This window comes from Pseudophryne corroboree, chromosome 1, assembly GCF_028390025.1.
Source record: "Pseudophryne corroboree isolate aPseCor3 chromosome 1, aPseCor3.hap2, whole genome shotgun sequence".
NCBI lineage: Eukaryota > Metazoa > Chordata > Amphibia > Anura > Myobatrachidae > Pseudophryne > Pseudophryne corroboree.
Window position 1 is genome coordinate 892,561,208 of NC_086444.1, and position 21,903 is coordinate 892,583,110.

Consider the following 21,903-nt stretch of genomic DNA (forward strand, 5'->3'; position numbering starts at 1 on the left):
GAAGACAGCAACCATTGCCAAGGAACTATTGCTGATCTTCTCCCGGCTGGGCATACCAAAGGAGGTCCTCACTGACCAGGGGACCTCCTTTATGTCCCAGATAATGAGCGAGTTATATCGGATGTTGGGGGTTAAAAAGATTCGCACCTCAGCGTCACATCTCCAGACAATGGCTTGGTGGAGCGTTTTAACTGCACACTCAAGCAGATGCTAAGGAGGGCAGTCTCCCAGGAGAAAAGGGATTTGGACCAGCTCTTACCTTTTCTGATGTTTGCCATCTGAGAGGTTCCACAGTCCTCTACTGGCTTCAGCCCCTTTGAGCTGTTGTACACAGACAGCCCCAGGGAATCCTGGACCTCCTAAAGTAGGGGTGGGAACAACAGACATTCCCGGAGCCAAATGTAGTACAGTTCGTCCACCAGCTATATGGGCGGCTACAGCAGATAGCTCTATTAGTCAGGGACCATATGATTCACTCCCAGTCTAGACAGAAACTTCATTATGATGTCCAGGCTGACAAACAGAGTTTTAACCCTGGGAACAAAGTCTTGGTCCATGTAGTCACAGTGGAGGGCAAACTGTATGCCCATTGGCAAGGTCCATATACGAGACAGTGCTCGAAGCTGTGGGGCCAGTGACTTATCGTGTGAGCCAACCGGGAAAGTGGAAGCTTACACAGATCTGTCACATAAATCTCCTGAAGCCTTGGAAGGAAAGCTCAGAGAAAGTGACTGCAAGTGAGGCCAAGATCTCAGCATGTGCAGTCCCAATTGACAGATGTTTCGAAGATGATCAAGGCGCGTCAAGCTCAAGACATGGTCAGGAAAAATTTAGATGTCTTTTTCGATGATTACAAGGAGGACTAAGATCATCAAGCACAACATCGTTACTCCTCCGAGGGTAGTGGTCAATCTGCAGCCTTACCGGATACCCGAGGCAAAGAGGGACGCAGTACGCAAGAAAGTGAAGCACATGTTTGCATGGGGGTTATTGAAGAGTCCACCAGTGGGTGGAATAACCCCATAGTGCTGGTACCCAAGCCGTTCGGAGCACTGCAGTACTGCAACATCTTCCGCAGGTTAAACCAGGTGATGCCAAAGCCATGCCACTTGTTGATGAGATGATCGAGCAACTGGCCCAAAGCCAATACTTGACCACTACTGACCTTACCAAAGGCTATTGGCAGATTCCCCTCGCCAAGGCGGAAACAGCATTTTCCAACTCAGATGGCCGATTTCAGTATTGAGTTTTGCCATTTGGTCTACACGGGGCCCTGGCCAGATTCCAGCACGCTATGAATAAGCTCCTCCAGCCACACTGAACGTACGCAGCCATGTACCTAGAGGACATTGTTATCTTCAGCAACAACTAGGAGTCTCATCTGGCCAAAGTGGAAGCCGTATTAAAAACTGTGTGCTATGACGGCTTCACAGCCAACCCAGAAAAGTGTGCGATAGGTATGTCAGATGCTTAGTACTTGGGATACGTGGTTGGCCAGGGCCAAATCAAACCTCAGGTAAATAAGGTGGATGCGGTTGCTGCCTGGCCTAGGCCTGAGAGGAAGACCCAACTTAGGGCCTTCTTAGGCCTGGTGGGATATTACCGCAAGTTTGTCCCAAACTTTGCCACCAGAGCAACTCCGCTCACTAATTGCTTGAAAAAGCAAAGTCAGAACAAGCTTGTGTGGATGTTCCAGATACATAAGGCCTGGAAGGACTTAAAAAGTGCCCTGTGTAAAGCACCAGTGTTGATAGCCCCGCATTTCGGTAAAAGGTTCATCATGCAGACGGATGCTTCAGGAACAGGCATCAGAGCAGTGTTGTCTCAGGAGGTAGGTGGGGAGGAGAAACCAGTCCTCTACCTTAGCAAGAAACTACTGCCTAGGGAACAGCAACATGCTACTGTAGAGCAGGAATGCCTGGATATCAAGTGAGCAGTAGAGACTCTGAGGTACTATCTCCTGTTATGGGAGTTCACCTTAATCACCATTCACGCTCCACTCCAATGGATGTGCCTAAATAAGGATATCAACTCCCGGGTAACACGGTGGTGCCTTGCCCTATAGCCGAAGTGCTTTAAGGTCCAGCACAGAGCAGGGCAATGTGGATGCCCTTTTGAGGAAGTTCATCTCCTCAGAAGGTGCAGAACCCTGTGGGGTGAAGCTAGAGGGGGAGGAGGACTCAGAGAAAGGCCAACCCAAAAAGGGTTGACCTACAGAGATTGGTGAGCAGGTATGTGCGCCAAAGAAGGCTTGAAGCTTAGGGGAAGGATATGTGGCAGTCCAGTCCGGATGCCACCCTGGGTGTTTTCAGGACATGGCACAACAGTTTGGGTGCCCCAGGCCAAAGTGACCTGAGTTTAGGACTGGACCAAGAGGAAGCCCAGGAAGGTGTTGGGACACAACATGTTGTCATTTGGCCTTAGCACGGTCGGTTTTGGGTCCCTGGGGGATGGGAGAGAGAAAGTGAGCGGGCTCCCATCCATGCAGGTCTGATCCAGGTTTTGGAGCAAGTGCTCCCAGCAATCAGGCACACCTGTGCTGCACTTTTATAAAGCTCATTAGGGCTCAGGGCTCTGGGCTCCTGATGCCAACAAGTGGCCAGGTGATAGAGAGTGGGCCAGTGGGTTAAAGACAGGGAGCCTGTGGTATGTATGCATGCTGTTTGTGAACTAATGCCTGGTTATGGCACCTTTTAAACTTGCCATATTAAAGACCTGTTTACTACAGATGGAGCCTCCATTATTATTGCTCTGTCTATGACTAGGCATGCCCGCCTGGGCGCACCTAGTCACTGTGAGCGTCTCCGTCTGACGCATATGTTCCCATTCACTTTAATTGAGAGCATATCCGTCCGCGCACCCGAACAGAGTTGCTCTGAATGGGAAGATGCTCGTGCACTGCCGGCGTGACTAGGTGCACGGATCGCCTAGTCATGCCGAGAGTGCACGCCTGCGATTAGGCAGGAGGTGTTAATGCTTGCTCCATCTGTATACTTTGGAATTAAACAGACTGCATTTCCCATACAACGGTGTCAGCATCTTGTCTTTTGGAAGGTCGCTTTCTTCAATATATAAACATACACCATCCTTTTTAATGTTGTGAGTAGCATGCCTGAATTTGGTACTTGTTGTAGGAAGATTGCAATAGACTATGACTAGGACAGTTATTTGGTCAGGTCCACTCCGGGGTCTGGTAAACAAATGGGCAATAGCAAAATGATTAGACAGAGTTATGTTCTGTGTCTGGTACACAATATGGACAGTTAGCAATTGTCAGGCAAACTGGTGCACAATAATATCAGCAGCATACTTGAGTGGTCAATACAATAGTCAAATATCATAGCAAGAGTCGGTATAGAGGAGAACAAACTGTAATCCCCTAGTACTGATTGCTTTGTCTGACTGATTTATAGCACTAGCGGGTTGAGATGTAATGCCATAAGAAATTGCTAGCAATTCATGCATGTGCAGTTTGACTCCTACAATGGCAGGGGCTCTTCATCCTTCTTTGCCTGTGGCCATTCTTTTTTTAATTATCTGCCTTCTTAATCTAATGGCACAGAAATGTGCTGGTGAACTAATGAATAAAGCAAGCATTTTGTATTATTATACATACTCATTGTTACATCTTAAATAGTCAGTTGTGTTACTGTTGAGATAATCATTATGATAATTATACTACCTGGAATTTTATATGATAACTGTAAACATGTTAAGCTGAGGATTTACCAGTACAATGCATTTTTTACTTACAGTTTCTATTGTATGAACTCTTTTCAAAATATTAGCATCCTTGCTATGATTTTCTTGTTGTAACTGTTCCATTTTCAGGTCATCGTTCTATGCAACCACATTAAAGACATAATTTATAGCCCTTGCAGAACACATATTATAAATAACCATTACATTCACTGTAACTTGTAGTTGTTTTTTAGAATTTCTTTCTATAGGAAAATTTGATTTTGAGTAATCACACAAACATATTATTTACTTCTACAATTGTTAATATCCTATTCCTAATTCTTATTTTTACTTTTGATCCTGTCATTCAATTTCACTTACCTCCTCTCAATTTTTATTTACTCTATTCCATCATTTCTTTTCCATACGTTCCTGCCTGTTTCCATTTTTTTCTTCCTTTCCTTCATTTCATGACATTCTTTCCCTCCTTCACTTCCATTCCTTCATTCTTTTAGTTGTCTTACCTTCCTTCCATCTATCCTGCAATCCCACCCCTTAATTTCCTTCCTTCACTTCAATTTATTTATTCTCTTCCTTCATTTCCATCATTTACTTCCTTCCCTTTAACTCTGTAACTAACTTCACTCGCTTCTTTTTCTTTCCTTCCTTCAATTCCATCACTTGCTTCACTTCCTTCAGCTTTATCCCTTGTATCGATTCAATATTTTCCTGCATTCCAATCTTCCAATCTCTTATTGTTCTTTTCTTCATTCTCTTCAATCACTTTCTTCACTTCCGACCCCAAGACCACTTAATTTACTTTCAACCCTTCATTCTTCTCTTCACCCTTCTTTCTCTACCATCCCTTATTTCTCTTCCTTCATGTCTATCCCTTTCTTCACTTCATGCATTTCCAGAGCTTACTCCCATTCTTTCACTTTAAATGTTTCCTCCACTTTCGTACCTCATTTCCCTTCCTTCACTTCCATCCTTTACTTAAAAATTCCAAGGATGAGTGTTAAAATATACTAGCAATGACAATAGAAAAAAATAACATTATTCAGAATAGTTGAGTACTATCAGAAATAAAGCATTAAAAACATCTATTCTTACCATTTGTGTCCTGTTCTCAAATGTCAGACTATTTCCATTATCAATATGATAATCAGGACCTAAGTTATAAAATAAAATGTTTTGAAATACATTGTTTTAATGTTATAATGTAAAGGTTCATAAATGTATTGTACTATTTTTTTTTTCTGTACACGAAAACAAGGCTCCTCAAGAGAACAATTAACCATTTACAATCATAAAACAAAACGTGAACAGTATTGAAAACATGCCAACTCTTTTTTTTTTTTCAATTTTAAAGTAATAATGGGGATGACAATTTACTGAATGCAATTATTGTGCACAGTAGATCGGGAGTGCTCATGAAATAATTAATCTGAAGAAGTCCTAAAGTCTACTGTATAAAGGAATAGATGTTTCCTAATATCTCAATACCTGATTAATAAGATTAATACAAGTTTAAATATATGACTGTCAGAGCTTATTAACTCTTGAAGAATACAAGACTAACTTAACTGTATACTGATGACAACATTGCTGAAACTTTATTTGGCTATGGTACTTAACCTACCTATCAAAAAATAAGATTTTACTCACTGGTAAATGTATTTCTCGTAGTCCGTAGTGGATGCTGGGGACTCCGTAAGGACCATGGGGAATAGACGGCTCCGCAGGAGACTGGGCACATCTAAAGAAAGCTTTAGGACTATCTGGTGTGCACTGGCTCCTCCCCCTATGACCCTCCTCCAAGCCTCAGTTAGGACACTGTGCCCGGAAGAGCTGACACAATAAGGAAGGATTTTGAATCCCGGGTAAGACTCATACCAGCCACACCAATCACACCGTATAACTCGTGATAGGAACCCCGGTTAACAGTATGATAACAATGGAACCTCTGAATAGATGGTTCGCAATAACAACCCGATTTGTGTAACAATAACTATTTACAAGTATTGCAGACAATCCGCACTTGGGATGGGCGCCCAGCATCCACTACGGACTACGAGAAATAGATTTACCGGTGAGTAAAATCTTATTTTCTCTGACGTCCTAGTGGATGCTGGGGACTTCGTAAGGACCATGGGGATTATACCAAAGCTCCCAAACGGGCGGGAGAGTGCGGATGACTCTGCAGCACCGAATGAGAGAACTCCAGGTCCTCCTCAGCCAGGGTATCAAATTTATAAAATTTTGCAAACGTGTTTGCCCCTGACCAAGTAGCAGCTCGGCCAAGTTGTAAAGCCGAGACCCCTCGGGCAGCCGCCCAAGATGAGCCCACCTTCCTTGTGGAATGGGCTTTTAGAGATTTAGGCTGCGGTAGTCCCACCGCAGAATGCGCAAGCTGAATAGTGCTACAAATCCAGCGCGCTATAGTCTGCTTAGAAGCAGGAGAACCCAGCTTGTTGGGTGCATCTAGGATAAACAGCTAGTCAGTTTTCCTGACTCCAGCCGTCCTGGAAATATAATTTTTCAGGGCCCTGACTACGTCCAGTAACTTGGAATCCTCCAGGTCCCTAGTAGCCGCAGGCACCACAATAGGTTGGTACAAGTGAAAACCTGATACCACCTTCGGGAGAAAGTGAGGACGAGTCCTCAACTCTGCCCTATCCATATGGAAAGTCAGGTAAGGGCTTTTTTATGACAAAGCCGCCAATTCTGACACATGCCTGGCCGAAGCCAGAGCCAACACATGACCACTTTTCATGTGAGATATTTCAAATCCACGGTTTTAAGTGGCTCAAACCAATGTGATTCCAGGAACTCCAAAACCACATTGAGATCCCAAGGTGCCACTGGGGCACAAAGAAAGGGCTGAATATGCAGCACTCCCTTACAACGTCTGAACTTCAGGCTGACATCCTTCCTGGCTTTGATCAGGATAAGAATGACTTCCTCCGGAATGCCTTTTACACTCAGGATCCGGTGTTCAACCGCCATGCCGTCAATGCAGCCGCGGTAAGTCTTTGAACAGACAGGGCCCCTGCTGCAGCAGATCCTGTCTGAGTGACAGAGGCCATGGGTCCTCTGAGATCATCTCCTGAAGTTCCAGGTACCAAGTCCTTCTTGGCCAATCCGGAACAATGAGTATAGTTCTTACTCCTCTTTTTCTTATTATCCTCAGTACCTTGGGTATGAGAGGGAGAGGAGGGAACACATAAACCGACTGGTACACCCGCGGTGTCACTAGAGCGTCCACAGCGATCGCCTGAGGTTCTCTTGACCTGGCGCAATATCTTTTTTATTGAGGCGGGACGCCATCATGTCCACCTGTGGTCTTTCCCAACGGTTTACCAGCATTTGGAAGACTTCTGGATGAAGTCCCTATTCTCCCGGGTGGAGTCTGCTGCGGAAGTCTGCTTCCCAGTTGTCCACTCCCGGAATGAACACTGCTGCCAGTGCTACCACATGATTTTCCGCCCAACGGGGAATCCCTGTGGCTTCTGCCATCGCCCTCCTGCTTCTTGTGCCGCCCTGCCTGTTTACATGGGCGAGCGCCGTGATGTTGTCTGATTGGATCAGTACGGCTGGTGAAGCAGGGGCCTTGTTTTGCTTAGGGCCTTGTAAATGGCTCTTATCTCCAGAAAATTTATGTCCTTGGAATTTTATTCCCTGTGTGACTGCACCCCAGCCCCGAAGGCTGGCATCCGTGGTCACCAGGACCCAGTCCTGTATTCCGAATCTGCGGCCCTCTAGTAGATGAGACCTCTGCAGCCACCACCGCAGCGACACCATGGTTCTTGCCGACCGGGTTATCCGCTGCTGTATCTGGAGATGGGACCCGGACCATTTGTCCAACAGGTCCCACTGGAAAATCCTTGCGTGGAACTTTCCGAATGGAATTGCTTCGTACGAAGCTACCATTTTTCCAAAGGACTTGTGTGCATTGATGTACCGACACCTGTCCCGGTCTTAGGAGGTTTCTGACTAGAGATGACAACTCCTCGGCTTTTTCCATTGGAAGAAACACTTTCTTCTGGTCTGTTTCCAGAATCATTCCCAGGAACAGAAGACGTGTCGTCGAGACCAGCTGTGACTTTGGAATTGAGAATCCAGTCCTGCTGTTGCAGCACTTCCCGAGAAAGTGCTACCCCCTTACCAACTGTTCCTTGGACCTCGCCTTTATCAGGAGATCGTCCAAGTACGGGATAATTAAAACTCCCTTCTTGCGAAGGAGTATCATCATTTCGGTCATTACCCATGGTAAAGACCCTCGGTGCCGTGGATAATCCAAACGGCAGCGTCTGGAACTGATAGTGACAGTCCTGTACCACAATCTTGAGGTACTCCTGGTGAGGAGGGTAAATGGGGACATGCAGGTAAGTATCCTTGATGTCAAGAGAGACCCTGTAATCCCCCTCGTCCAGGATCGCAATAATCGCCCTGAGCGATTCCATCTTGAACTTGAATCTTTTGTTATATGTGTTCAAGGATTTTAAAGTTAAGATGGGTCTCACCGAACCGTCCGGTTTCGGTACCACAAACATTGTGGAAAAGTAACCCTTTTCCTGTTGAAGGAGGGGTACCTTGATAATCACTTGCTGTGAATACAGTTTTTTAGATAGCCACCAACACTGCCTCCCTGGCAGAGGGAGTTGCCGGTAAGGCAGATTTTAGGAAACGGCGGGGGGGAGACGTCTCGAATTCCAGCCTGTACCTCTGAGATACTGTTTGAAGAACCCAGGGATCCACCTGTGAGAGAGCCCACTGTGCGCTGAAATTTCTGAGACGGCCCCCACCGTACCCGGGTCCGCCTGAGCAGCCCCAGCGTCATGCTGTGGACTTACCGGACGCAGGGGAGGACTTCTGCTCCCGGGAACTAGCTGTTTCTGCTCCCGGGAACTAGCTTTTTCCCTCTACCTTTTCCTCTTGGCAGAAAAGATGAGCCTCTAGCCCTCTACTTTTCTGGGGCCGAAGGGACTGTACCTGATAATACAGTGCTTACTTTTGCTGTGGGGTAGCTTGTGGCAAAAGTTTTGATTTCCCAGCCGTAGCTGTGGAAACGAGGTCTGAAAGACCATCCCCAAACAGTTCCACCCCCTTCTAGGGCAAACTTCCATGTGCCGTTTTGAACCGGCATCGCCCGACCATTGCCGAGTCCATAACCCCCGTCTGGCGGCAATGGTTTTACATAGCGCTTATTAGTGATGCCAGTCGGCAAATATCCCTCTGTGCATCACGCATGTATAAGACAGCGTCTTTTATATGCTCTATTTTCAGCAAAATATTGTCCCTATCTATAGTATAAATATTATCCGACAGGGAATCTGACCACGCAGCTGCCGCACTGCACATCCATGCCGAGGCAATAGCAGGTCTCAATATAATGCCCGTGTGTGTTTATATAGCTTTAAGGGTAGTTTTCTGCTTTCTATCAGCAGGTCCTTCAGGGCGGCCGTATCCGTGACGGTAGTGCCACCTTTTTTAATAAGCGTGTAACCGCTTTATCTACCCTAGGGGTTATTTCCCAACGTGACCTATACTCTGGCGGAAAAGGGTACGCTGCTTAGAAATTATCAATTTATTATCGGGGGAAGTCCACGCTTCCTCACACACCTCATATCAATTCCTCAGATGCAGGAAGACTACTGGTAGTTTTCTGTCACCAAACATAATACCCTTTTTTGTGGTATCTGGGGTATTATCAGAAATGTGTAATACATTTTTCATTGCCTCAATCATGTAACGGGTGGCCCTATTGGAAGGTACACTAGTCTCATCGTCGTCGACATTGGAGTCAGTATCCGTGTCAACATCTGTGTCTGCCATCTGAGGTAGCGGGCGTTTTAGAGCCCCTGATGACATGTGAGACGCTTGGACAGGCACAAGCTGAGCAGCCGGCTGTCCTATGTCGTCAAACCTTTTATGTAAGGAGTTGACACTGTCACGTAATTCCTTCCATAAGTCCATCCACACCGGTGTCGACCCCGCAGGGGGTGACATCCCATTCACAGGCATTTGCTCCGCCTCCACATCATTATCCTCATCATACATGTCGACACAGCAGTACCGACACACAGCACACACACAGGGAATGCTCTGACAGAGGACAGGACCCAACAAAGCCCTTTGGGGAGACAGAGGGAGAGTATGCCAGCACACACCAGAGCGCTATATATCACAGGGATATCACCTATAGAGAGTGTTTTCCCTTATAGCTGCATAATATATATATACTGCGCCTAATTTGTGCCCCCCTTCTCTTTTTAACCCTTTTCTGTAGTGCAGGACTGCAGGGGAGAGCCAGGGAGCGATCCCTCCAGCAGAGCTGTGAGGGAAAATGGCGCCAGTGTGCTGAGGGAGATGGCTCCGCCCCTTTTTCGGCGGGCTTTCTCCCGCTATTGTAAAAGTTCTGGCAGGGGTTAATAAACACCTATATAGCCCCTGGGGCTATATATGGTGTCAGTTCGCCAGCCAAGGTGTTAATATTGCTGCTCAGGGCGCCCCCCCCCAGCGCCCTGCACCCATCAGTGACCGCAGTATGTGGTGTGCATGAGGAGCAATGGCGCACAGCTGCAGTGCTGTGCACTACCTTGGAGAAGACAGAAGTCTTCAGCCGCCGATTTTCCGGACCACCTTCTTGCTTCTGGCTCTGTAAGGGGGACGGCGGCGCGGCTCCGGGAACGGACGACGAGGTCGGGTCCTGTGTTCGATCCCTCTGGAGCTAATGGTGTCCAGTAGCCTAAGAAGCCCAAGCTACCACCACTTAGGTAGGTTCGCTTCTTCTCCCCTTAGTCCCTCGGTGCAGTGAGCCTGTTGCCAGCAGGTCTCACTGAAAATAATAAACCTAAACTATACTTTCTTTCTAGGTGCTCAGGAGAGCCCCTAGTGTGCATCCAGCTCAGCCGGGCACAGAAATCTAACTGAGGCTTGGAGGAGGGTCATAGGGGGAGGAGCCAGTGCACACCAGATAGTCCTAAAGCTTTCTTTAGATGTGCCCAGTCTCCTGCGGAGCCGTCTATTCCCCATGGTCCTTACGGAGTCCCCAGCATCCACTAGGACGTCAGAGAAATGTTACAATTGAACTGCGATTTATACCAGATTTGTCAGGTCTGGGTGAGTATTTATTCCTGAACTGGAGTCTAGAGTTGTACTATGAGTAGCGCCTGTGCACAGGAACCTAAGTGGTTTTATGAAGTTCTACTAATTGACTGGCACTCTGGCAATACCGTAGAAGATCAAAGGATTTGCAGGGGAATCGCTTTCTGCAACTATTGAAGATCTGTATAACACAGAACAAGTGAGTTGGCCAGGACAGCAAAGCTTGACATAGAAGTCAGTTAGAACCTTCAGGGATAGACTCTGGGAATGGACCTATAGAATTCAAGGCTAGGGTATGCGCGAGACTTAGTGTAATTAAAGTCTGTGGTATTAGGAATAGGAAGGTAGTCTGTAGAACTGGATTCCAGATGAGGTCAGGAGTACTGAATATCAGGCTGGGACTGGTGGCTAGAGTATCTGGAATGCTGAACTATAGATTGGTACCAAAGCTGCTGGAGACTGGACTTAAAACTATAGTTCTTGAGCTGAAAACCAGGCTGGAACAGAGACAGAGGGCCAGCAGCAGCATCAGTTAGTGACCAGCTGGTCCACAGGGAATATCTGACAGTACATGGATATGTGTTGGTGTCTGTGGCTGGGATCTCTGGATGGAAGTGTTACACAGATGCACTAATTATACATATAAACTAGTTACTTCATTGGGGTATGTATTTACAGAAACACAGTTATATAGCCCTCCTGGTGCTTGGATTTAAAATTACTATATGGTAAATATTACTAAAGGAATGCAAATACTGTATATACAGATATACAAGGGTGGCTCAATTAGTAAGGTAACAAGACCCCTCACAGGTGTAATGCTCTCTATTTCATTCTAATTTCCTATCAGGCCAGATCAGGTAGACTACTGCTTCCCCTCACGGCCATTAGACTGCACCTCAACTTTTTGCTGTGCTGCGATCAGATAGTCGCCGCCTATGGGGGAGTGTGTTTTCACTTTGTAAGTGTGCGAACGCTTATCAGCCGACAGCACAAAAAAAGTTTGTTGCAGTTTCTGAGTAGCTCTGGACTTACTCAGCCGCTGCGATCACTTCAGACTTTTTGGTCCCGGAATTGACGTCAGATACCCGCCCTGCAAACGCTTGGACACGCCTGCATTTTTCCAAACACTCCCAGAAAACAGTCAGTTGACACCCATGAACGCCCTCTTTCTGTCAATCACCTTGCGATCGGCTGTGCAAATGGATTCTTCATTAAATCCATAGCCCAGCGCTATCCTCTTTGTACCCGTATGACGCGCCTGTGCATTGCGGTGCATATGCATGCGCAGTTTTGCCGAGTTTTAACCTGATCGCAGCACTGCAAAAAGTTGCTAGCGAGCGATCAACTCGGAATGACCTCCATTGTCATAATGTCCCAACATCAGTTGTAAGATGACAGGGCTGGTGGAAACATGGTCAAACAAGTGTGTAGTGTGACGTTTGCCATGTCAAAGGTAATAAAAACTGGATATTTTATCATATCCTTATGAACTTTGCCCAAAACTGAACATTTATAAACCTTTATTTTTCATATTGAAGAAAATAACTATGATTTTATAAAGTAGTAAGTTTTAAAACAGATTACTTACTGTTCATTCCAAAGGTATTGTTTTGCAATGTCTCTTGTTCCAGTTTAGATGTTTTATCATGCATCTGTTCTTTCAGAACAAAGATACACAGCGCCACTTGTGACAATATCAGAACCACAATAAAAGTTGTGTGACAAACCCACAGTGGTTGTGTCCAAGTCACGTTATCAGTGAATCTTGTTATATGTGATTTCCTGAAACATTGAAAGTTCAGTTAGATATTTAGTAGAGTTAACTGAAACTTGAAAAATACTTGACAGTAAAATAAAGCTGAAACTTTTTATGTGCCAAAATATAACTACAATGCTATTATATTTATTACATATTACATTTTACATTTCCAGGACATCAACACATAAAAGCGCCTTTGCAAGATCAATTTTAAGGTAGCAAGACATAGCTTTTCTACTAAAAAATATATTACAATAGAAATATAATGCAAAACAGTATGGCAATAAAGATTATAAATTACATGTATGCTTTCTGTCTTTAGACTTAGGCCAGGAACACATTAAGCAATATATTGATCGATCCAACACAAATGTAAATGATATATCGTCCATATTGCTCAGTGTGTATGCTCAACTGAGCATCCACATGCATCGTCATTGGGGTTGTCCCATCTTTTGTGCTGCATGTCAGATGGGCGACCCCGCTGATGATCGCATGCATGTGAATGTGGGATATACCACTATATTGCGCGGTCATACACTGGATCATGCAGTGTGTACGGCTGTGCGATATATCGGTAAACATCAGACATCTGCTTAACCCTTCAAAAGTTACTCAAGATGTGCTGCAAAATCACTCTGCTGGAGCCAGTGAAGCTCATGGCTGGATTATAGGAGGGGCGACAGGGGCGGTTGTCCTGGGCCCCCTACACATTAGCGGTCCCCACAGTCTTTCCCCCAGACTCACGGCTGCACAGCTACAATTAACATAAAACAATTCTTCCTCTGCGGCGGCTCAGCTGTCCTCTAACAGCAGCCGCAGGATCTTCTGTACAAGAGATTTCCCTCGCCGACGTGGTGAAGTCCAGAGCCGATGCGACCAGCTCTTTCCTGCCTGTGTTGCAGCGGCAGCGGCTCTGGAAGTCAGTGCCTCGCGGGATTTTGCATCATTATCCCGTGAGGCACTGTCTGTCCAGAGCCGCTGCAACCCAGGAAGAGCTATTAGCAGCGGCTCTGGACCCAACCACGTCGGCCTTGGAAATCCCTTTTGAGCTGCTGAACAGAACAGACAGTGAGCTAACAGGCAGGCATCCCACACTGTCACCAATGCTTTAAATAAAGTAATATGTCTAAATATGGTTGTGTATATATATATATATATATATATATATATATATAAAGCCTTTATCATGTGCTTCTAGAGAGCAGCACCACACGGTAGAACCCCTGTTAGTGGGAACAGTAGAAATGTAGTCAAAATGGAGACCAGAGGGCGCTAAAGATGTCGTAAGTAATTATCCAGAACAAAGTTCATAAACGATTTGGAAGGTAAGTATCCAAATGATGTATTCTTATCGGACTTGATTTGATCCATAACCTGGTATAGAGGTGTAGTTTGAATTGAGCTCAGCCAAATGATCCTCCTGAAACGATACCCTCACACCAAAGGATATAGACACCCAAAATTGGCCATAGGCCTTTGATTAATAAAAGATTTGATGTTTATTTGAACATCCAGCATAAAATACAATATCAGTAATTTTCACATTAGAAATAAGGTGTTTTTAAGGAACCAAGTTTACACCAGGGCAGATGTAATAACCAGTGCCATCAAACACCCTAGGGTGTGAGCTCAGTGGTGGGGACTCCCAAATGCAATCAGGGTATCCGAATCACCTTAAACCGTACATGTTTTGTCCTTCAACTGGACTTCATCAGGGGTAAAATCTTAAAGATTAAAGATAGAAGAGTGTCATAGAGGTTTCCTTAATCCATTATTGTATAGTGGAGGAGATATAAATTATTAGAATACGTACCAAAATATACAATGAAGTAGGCACATATAGCTCCCTCCAAAATAAGTTAGAGTATGGCAGAATGAATGTTTTCCCGATTAAAGCGAAACAGATGATGACCACTACTGGCCGGGAGAGTAATACTGTGAGTCTCATAATCCCAATGTTATGATTTAATGCACCGGGATGACGATTCCTATTTTAAATTTTGTAACCACTGATCTAACACTTCTTAAGGGATCAGGAGGCACATAGAAGTGTGAATGCCTACAGTGATCCTATCTCTCCAGTGTAAGTAAATATATGTGTATGTATAATATATATATATATATATATATATATATATATATATATATATAAATCCGGAATAACGGCGGCACTCACGGCGTAAAATGAAGAGGCAGACGCAAGTCTGATATTTGATATCAGACTTGCGTCTGCCTCTTCATTTTACGCCGTGAGTGCCGCCGTTATTCCGGATTTATTATTGGACACAGCGCCTGCTGTAACCACTGGAAGGCTCCGGCCATTTCATCTTGCTTTAACTCCAGCTGAGGACTCAGGGAGTGCCGTGCAATAAGCTTTGATATATATATATATATATATATATATAAATTATATATGTGTGTGTGTGTATATATATATAATATAAATGGGTATATATATATCACTATATACAAAATATATCTAAATATATATATTAGTGATGTGCACCGGACATTTTTCGGGTTTTGTGTTTTGGTTTTGGATTCGGTTCCACGGCCGTGTTTTGGATTCGGACGCGTTTTGGCAAAACCTCCCTGAAATTTTTTTGTCGGATTCGGGTGTGTCTTGAATTCGGGTGTTTTTTACAAAAACCTTCAAAAACAGCTTAAATCATAGAATTTGGGGGTCATTTTGATCCCATAGTATTATTAACCTCAATAACCATAATTTCCACTCATTTTCAGTCTATTCTGAACACCTCACACCTCACAATATTATTTTTAATCCTAAAATTTGCACCAAGGTCGCTGTGTGACTAAGCTAAGCGACCCAAGTGGATGGCACAAACACCTGGCCCAACCTAGGAGTGGCACTGCAGTGTCAGACAGGATGGCAGATTTAAAAATAGTACCCAAACAGCACATGATGCAAAGAAAAAAAGAGGTGCACCAAGGTCGCTGGATGGCTAAGCTAAGCGACCCAAGTGGCCGACACAAACACCTGGACCATCTAGGAGTGGCACTGCAGTGTCAGACAGGATGGCACTTCAAAAAAATAGTCCCCAAACAGCACATGATGCAAAGAAAAAAGAGGTGCAATGAGGTAGCTGTGTGACTAAGCTAAGCGACCCAAGTGGCCGACACAAACACCTGGCCCATCTAGGAGTGGCACTGCAGTTTTCTAGCGAGAGGATGAGTGCTTCCATTCTCATGTGAATCTGAACCACTAGCCATGAACATAGGCCAGGGCCTCAGTCGTTCCTTGTCACTCCGTGTCGTAAATGGCATATTGGCAAGTTTACGCTTCTCCTCAGACGCTTTTAATTTAGATTTTTGGGTCATTTTACTGAACTTTAGTGTTTTGGATTTTACATGCTCTCTACTATGACATTGGGCATCGGCCTTGGCAGACGACGTTGATGGCATTTCATCGTCTCGGCCATGACTAATGGTAGCAGCTTCAGCACGAGGTGGAAGTGGATCTTAATCTTTCCCTATTTTACCCTCCACGTTTTTGTTCTCCATTTTTTAATGTGTGGAATTATATGCCAGTATCAATAGCAATGGCCTACTACTATATATACTGCGCACAACTGAAATGCACCACAGGTATGGATGGATAGTATACTTGACGACACAGAGGTAGGTAGAGCAGTGGCCTACTGTACCGTACTGCTATATATTATATACTGGTTTTCAGCAAACTGTGCAAAACTGAAATGCACCACAGGTATGGATGGATAGTATACTTGACGACACAGAGGTAGGTAGAGCAGTGGCCTACTGTACCGTACTGCTATATATTATATACTGGTGGTCAGCAAACTGTGCAAAACTGAAATGCACCACAGGTATGGATGGAAAGTATACTTGACGACACAGAGGTAGGTAGAGCAGTGGCCTACTGTACCGTACTGCTATATATTATATACTGGTGGTCAGCAAACTGCAAAACTGAAATGCACCACAGGTATGGATGGATAGTATACTTGACGACACAGAGGTAGGTAGAGCAGTGGCCTACTGTACCGTACTGCTATATATTATATACTGGTGGTCAGCAAACTGTGCAAAACTGAAATGCACCACAGGTATGGATGGATAGTATACTTGACGACACAGAGGTAGGTAGAGCAGTGGCCTTCTGTACCGTACTCCTATATATTATATACTGGTGGTCAGCAAAATTATGCACTGTACTCCTACTATATACTACAATGCAGCACAGATATGGAGCATTTTTCAGGCAGAGAACGTATAATACTGGTGGTCACTGGTCAGCAAAACTCTGCACTGTACTCCTCCTTTATAATACTGCTGGTCCCCAGTCCCCACAATAAAGCAGTGTGAGCACAGATATATGCAGCACACTGAGCACAGATTTGGAGCGTTTTTCAGGCAGACAACGTATACTGGTGGTCACTGGTCAGCAAAACTCTGCACTGTACTCCTCCTATATAATACTGCTGGTCCCCAGTCCCCACAATAAAGCAGTGTGAGCACAGATATATGCAGCACACTGAGCACAGATATGGAGCGTTTTTCAGGCAAACAACGTATACTGGTGGTCACTGGTCAGCAAAACTCTGCACTGTACTCCTCCTATATAATACTGCTGGTCCCCAGTCCCCACAATAAAGCAGTGTGAGCACCGATATATGCAGCACACTGAGCACAGATATGGAGCGTTTTTCAGGCAGACAACGTATACTGGTGGTCACTGGTCAGCAAAACTCTGCACTGTACTCCTCCTATATAATACTGCTGGTCCCCAGTCCCCACAATAAAGCAGTGTGAGCACAGATATATGCAGCACACTGAGCACAGATATGGAGCGTTTTTCAGGCAGACAACGTATACTGGTGGTCACTGGTCAGCAAAACTCTGCACTGTACTCCTCCTATAATACTGCTGGTCCCCAGAATAAAGATATTTTCACTGCAGCCCCCTGAAACAAAGTGAGAGGATGCCAGCCATGTCCTCTCACTATCATTTCCAATGTACGAGTGAAAAATGGCGGCGACGCGCAGCTCCTTATATAGAATCCGAATTTCGCGAGAATCCGACAGCGGGATGATGACGTTCGGGCGCGCTCGGGTTAACCGAGCCATACGGGAGAATCCGGGTATGCCTCGGACCCGTGTAAAATGGGTGAAGTTCGGGGGGGTTCGGATTCCGAGGAACCGAACCCGCTCATCACTAATATATATATATATATATATATATATATACATACGTATATAGATATTCTAATAATCACTATATATATATGTATATATATTTTTTACACACATAGATCTATATAGATATATAACTATATATAGTAATATAGTATATCACTTTGATCATTTAATTAATAGGGGTCCCCATAAGTTAGTTGCCCAGGGGCCCACACAGACCTTAATCCGGCCCTGGTGAAGCTGTACCCAGAAAATAGGTCTTATATGCCCCTGCTTTTTGGAACGCTCCCATTGCTGCCCCAAACACCAGAAACATGTCAGTTTTTGGGGCGTTGTCGCAGGACCAGATCTGAATTTGAGCAGTGTGGCTCCAGTGCATGTGCATGTAATTTTAATTGGGTACGTTTCCATTGAAATGCAATTACTTTGAATTTTTCTGCATATACTGTAGGTACAAATATATAAGCCGCTGGCACAGCCTCAGGTAGCATTGGCGTTTCTATAATGGGTGCAAGGTGTGCGGTGCAAATAGGTACCTGGGGAGAAATCAAATTGCCGACAAAATGCCTGCTGCATGCATACGCGTTTTAGGATTTCAGTCTTCGGAATATGGCAAGCACCATGTTTCCGGAGACCTGCACATGTGCAGTAGACCCTGGCACAATTAAAAAGGAGAGAAAAGACAAAAAACCCTTGTTTGGGAGCACTCGTTTGTAATAATTGGTATAATGTGAAGTAGAATATGTGATGAAATGACATAAAACTTAACCTTTAATTGTTTCTTGAATAAAAAGAAATAAGTGTGAAATAATTTTGAGACACGTGTCTAATATTTGGAATAGCGAACTTGTTTAACCTTTTTAGCAAATGAGGTACAAGTTAATAAAGGAAGGTGAAAATATCAGAAAGAATGTGTTTAATGGATACCATAAAGCTCTGATGAAATAAGGGTATCCAGAAAAGTCACTGTACATGCCTTGGAATAAAGGTTTCAATAGAGGCGTGATGTGGTAGCAAGGTTGAGTTGGCAAAAAGAATCTTTTGAGAAGGAGACAGGGGCCCACTGCACCTGGTATTCTCAGGAGGTTTCCCTTCCTGATACTGACCAGGCCATACCTGCTTAGCTTTCGAGATCGGACAAGATCGGGCGCATTCAGGGTAGTATGGCCGTGGGCCTGTTGTTTGAAGTGTAGAAAAAGAGATAAGAGGGGAAAACCACTCCTATTATCTGTACTGTACATAAATCAAAACCATGAATGGTCCGGGAGGGTTTTTCCAGAAACAGGAATATGGAAAGCGTTGGAAAAGATTTTTCCTTTAAAAGGGCCCACTGCACCTGGTATTCTCAGGAGATTCTCCTTCCTAGTACTGACCAGGCCATGCCTGCTTAGCTTCCGAGATTGGACAGGATCGGGCGTATTCAGGGTAGTATGGCCGTGGGCCAGTGTAGAGGAAATATGAGTGACATGAGAGAGTACACTGTTTTCTGTACTTAACACTCAACCAAGGCCGTAAATGGTCTTAAAATGGTATTTACAGACAAGGGTGTGTCAGGATGATTCTGAGTGTCTAGGATTTATTATGACATTAGATGGATTTGATAAAGGTGTAGTGTGGTGGGTGAAGTTTTGCAGATAGTGAGCTCTCATGAAAAATGCTAGAAGATGATATGTACTGTGTATGTGTGTACCTTAAATCTTAATTTAAGAGAAAGTAATAAATGAAAATCAAAGCTCAGAAAAAGGCTCATAGATGGTTCAATGATAATAAACAATATACTTGCTGGCCCCCTGGAGGGAAACCAGATGAGTAATCATGTGCTGGCAAAAAACTCAAGGCTGGCTCATGGATAATATATAAAGCCTAATAATGAGAGTTAAATTAATCAATACCAACTATTGAAGAACAGAGTTTGGAACTAATTAAAGGATGGTTAAATGATAATTAACACTATAATGGTTGGTCCCCTGAAGGGAAACCAGATGAGTAATCATATGCTGGTAAGGAGCTCAAGGCTGGCTCACAAGTAGTACAATTAACCTTATAGTAGGAGTGAGAATGATAAATACCAAGTACCAAATACTCAATAATTAATGCCAATAAATAGAAAATGCTACCATAAATACACTTATATGTCAAAAATCAAGGTAAAATACCTAGATCTAGTAAATAAACCTTAAAGGCATAGGCGGATGTTGGGACAATATTGTACAGGTTTTTTTCTGCAAGTATGGTGTAATTACTGCAGATAGAACATAGTTCTAAAACAGAGGAGGGTGTAGTGGTACACAGAGGTCTAATATCTGTTACCACTGCCACTGGATATGCGGTCAATACTTTACACAATTGGTAATGAATATAAACACAGATTAAACCCTGGTGGTCTAATGAAAATTACCACAGTGCTGATATCAATTACAGCAATAGACGAGTATATGATCGGGTATATAATCGGTGTTTAGGTAGGGGATTAATTCCCATAGTGCCCTATTGGTTGCGGCTGCACACTTGAAACCCTGGTGGTCTAGTGTTAGTTACCACAGCCGCAAGGTAGGCGGCGAACGTTGTCCAAATCTCCTCTGTTCAAAGTCCCGCTACAGTGATGAGCGCGGCCGCCCGCTTCCGGACAGGGGGCGTGGCCGCGATGACGTCACTATGGACGTTCGCCTCGACGTACGTTTCACCTGATTAGGCTTGGTCACGAGAGCCTCTCTCTACTGCTCTCCTGTGGCCAGTACTTAAGTGCTGAAATGACCAATGAATTTGTCACTTGGATTTGACAGACTGGTGGTTGAGTCTATCAGATCTCGGGTAGAATGACCAATGGAATCCATATTGGAAAAGGGAAACGGGGAGGGAAAGCAGGGAAGGATGGAAAGGAAATGGAATGGAGAAATGTGAAGGTGATAATTGGAAATGTGGATGAAAATAAGAGGAAAGTATAGGAAAATAAATAAATGAATGGATAATGGGAATGAAGGAAAGAAAATAATAATAATGATGAGAAAATGAAAATGGAAATGAAGATGAATAAGATGAAAAAATAAATAAATATAAGAATAAATATAAAAATAAAAATAAATAAAAATAAAAATAAAATAAAAATAAATATAAATATAAAAATAAAAATAAATATAAATAAAAATAAAAATAAATATAAAAATAAAAATAAAAATGAATATAAAAATAAAAATCAATATAGATGAAAATAAAAATAAAAATGATATAAAAATAAAAATGAAAATGAAAATGAAAATAAAAATAAATATAAATAATAATAAATATAATTATAAATAGTAATAATAATAATAATAATAATAATAAATTAAAATAATGAAAATAAAAATAAAAATTAAATCTTAAAAATAAAAAAAAATAAAAATAAATATAAAATAATAATAAAAATGAATATAAACTGAATAAATGATAAAGGTAATGAATAAAAGTGAATATGATGATGAAATATATTGGTGAAATATAATGAATGATAATGAATAAGTGTGAGTGAAGAGAGAGAATGGGGATAAGTGAAGGTGTGCAACGATTAAATATGGAAGAGGATGGGACTGTTAGTCAATGAATGGTAAAAAGGGGGAAAGGGTTAAAGTTTGGGTGTGAGGATTAGAGTACGGAAAAAGGGGGGTGAAATATGGGAGGAGTGAAGGATGGAAAGATTGATACTATGAATATGGGTGTGTGGATGGGAGAGTGAGTGAGTATTGTATTTGAGTAAGGGGAAGAACGGGAGTGGATTGTTGGTTAAGAATGTGATGGAGAGTTATGGAAAGGAAGAGGGGGGAGAAAAAGGAAGGAAAGAAAAAAAGAGAAGGGGAAGAAAAAGAAGAAGAGGGAAGGGGGAAAGAAAAGGAAAAGGAGAAGAAGGATAAAATAGAAAAAGGTGAGGATAGAGAAAAAGAGGGGGGGGGGTTGGGGTTGGGGGGGGGTATGGAGAAGGAAAAGGAAAGAAGGGGGGGATAGGGGATGAACTGGAATGATAGGGCGGGAAAGGAGCGGGATGGGTGGATATTGGAATTATGTGGGTAGAAAAATGCTGTAATTGATGTGTTCATTTAAGCTTTGGCCATTAGAGTGTCCAGATTGAAGATCCATTCGGATTCCTTTTTTCTGGAGTGCCATGCTGTAATCTCCTCCTCTCAATCCCATTTTTAC

General features: G+C 43.6%; 1 protein-coding gene and 2 pseudogenes across 1 annotated transcript in view; all 3 read right to left on the minus strand.

The window, feature by feature from the left end:
- The window catches only part of LOC135050104 (EF-hand calcium-binding domain-containing protein 14-like), a 327,290-nt gene that overhangs the window by 269,667 nt on the left and 35,720 nt on the right, over window positions 1-21,903 (minus strand). Inside the window, exons 3-5 of the mRNA XM_063956272.1 lie at window positions 12,383-12,576; window positions 4,795-4,853; window positions 3,754-3,840 (exon numbers count right to left, since the gene is read on the minus strand). Of these exons, the coding sequence (XP_063812342.1) occupies window positions 3,754-3,840; window positions 4,795-4,853; window positions 12,383-12,576 (340 nt within the window). The remainder of the gene's footprint in view (window positions 1-3,753; window positions 3,841-4,794; window positions 4,854-12,382; window positions 12,577-21,903) is intronic.
- On the minus strand, window positions 18,791-18,908 carry LOC134944178 (5S ribosomal RNA; annotated as a pseudogene).
- On the minus strand, window positions 19,058-19,175 carry LOC134945957 (5S ribosomal RNA; annotated as a pseudogene).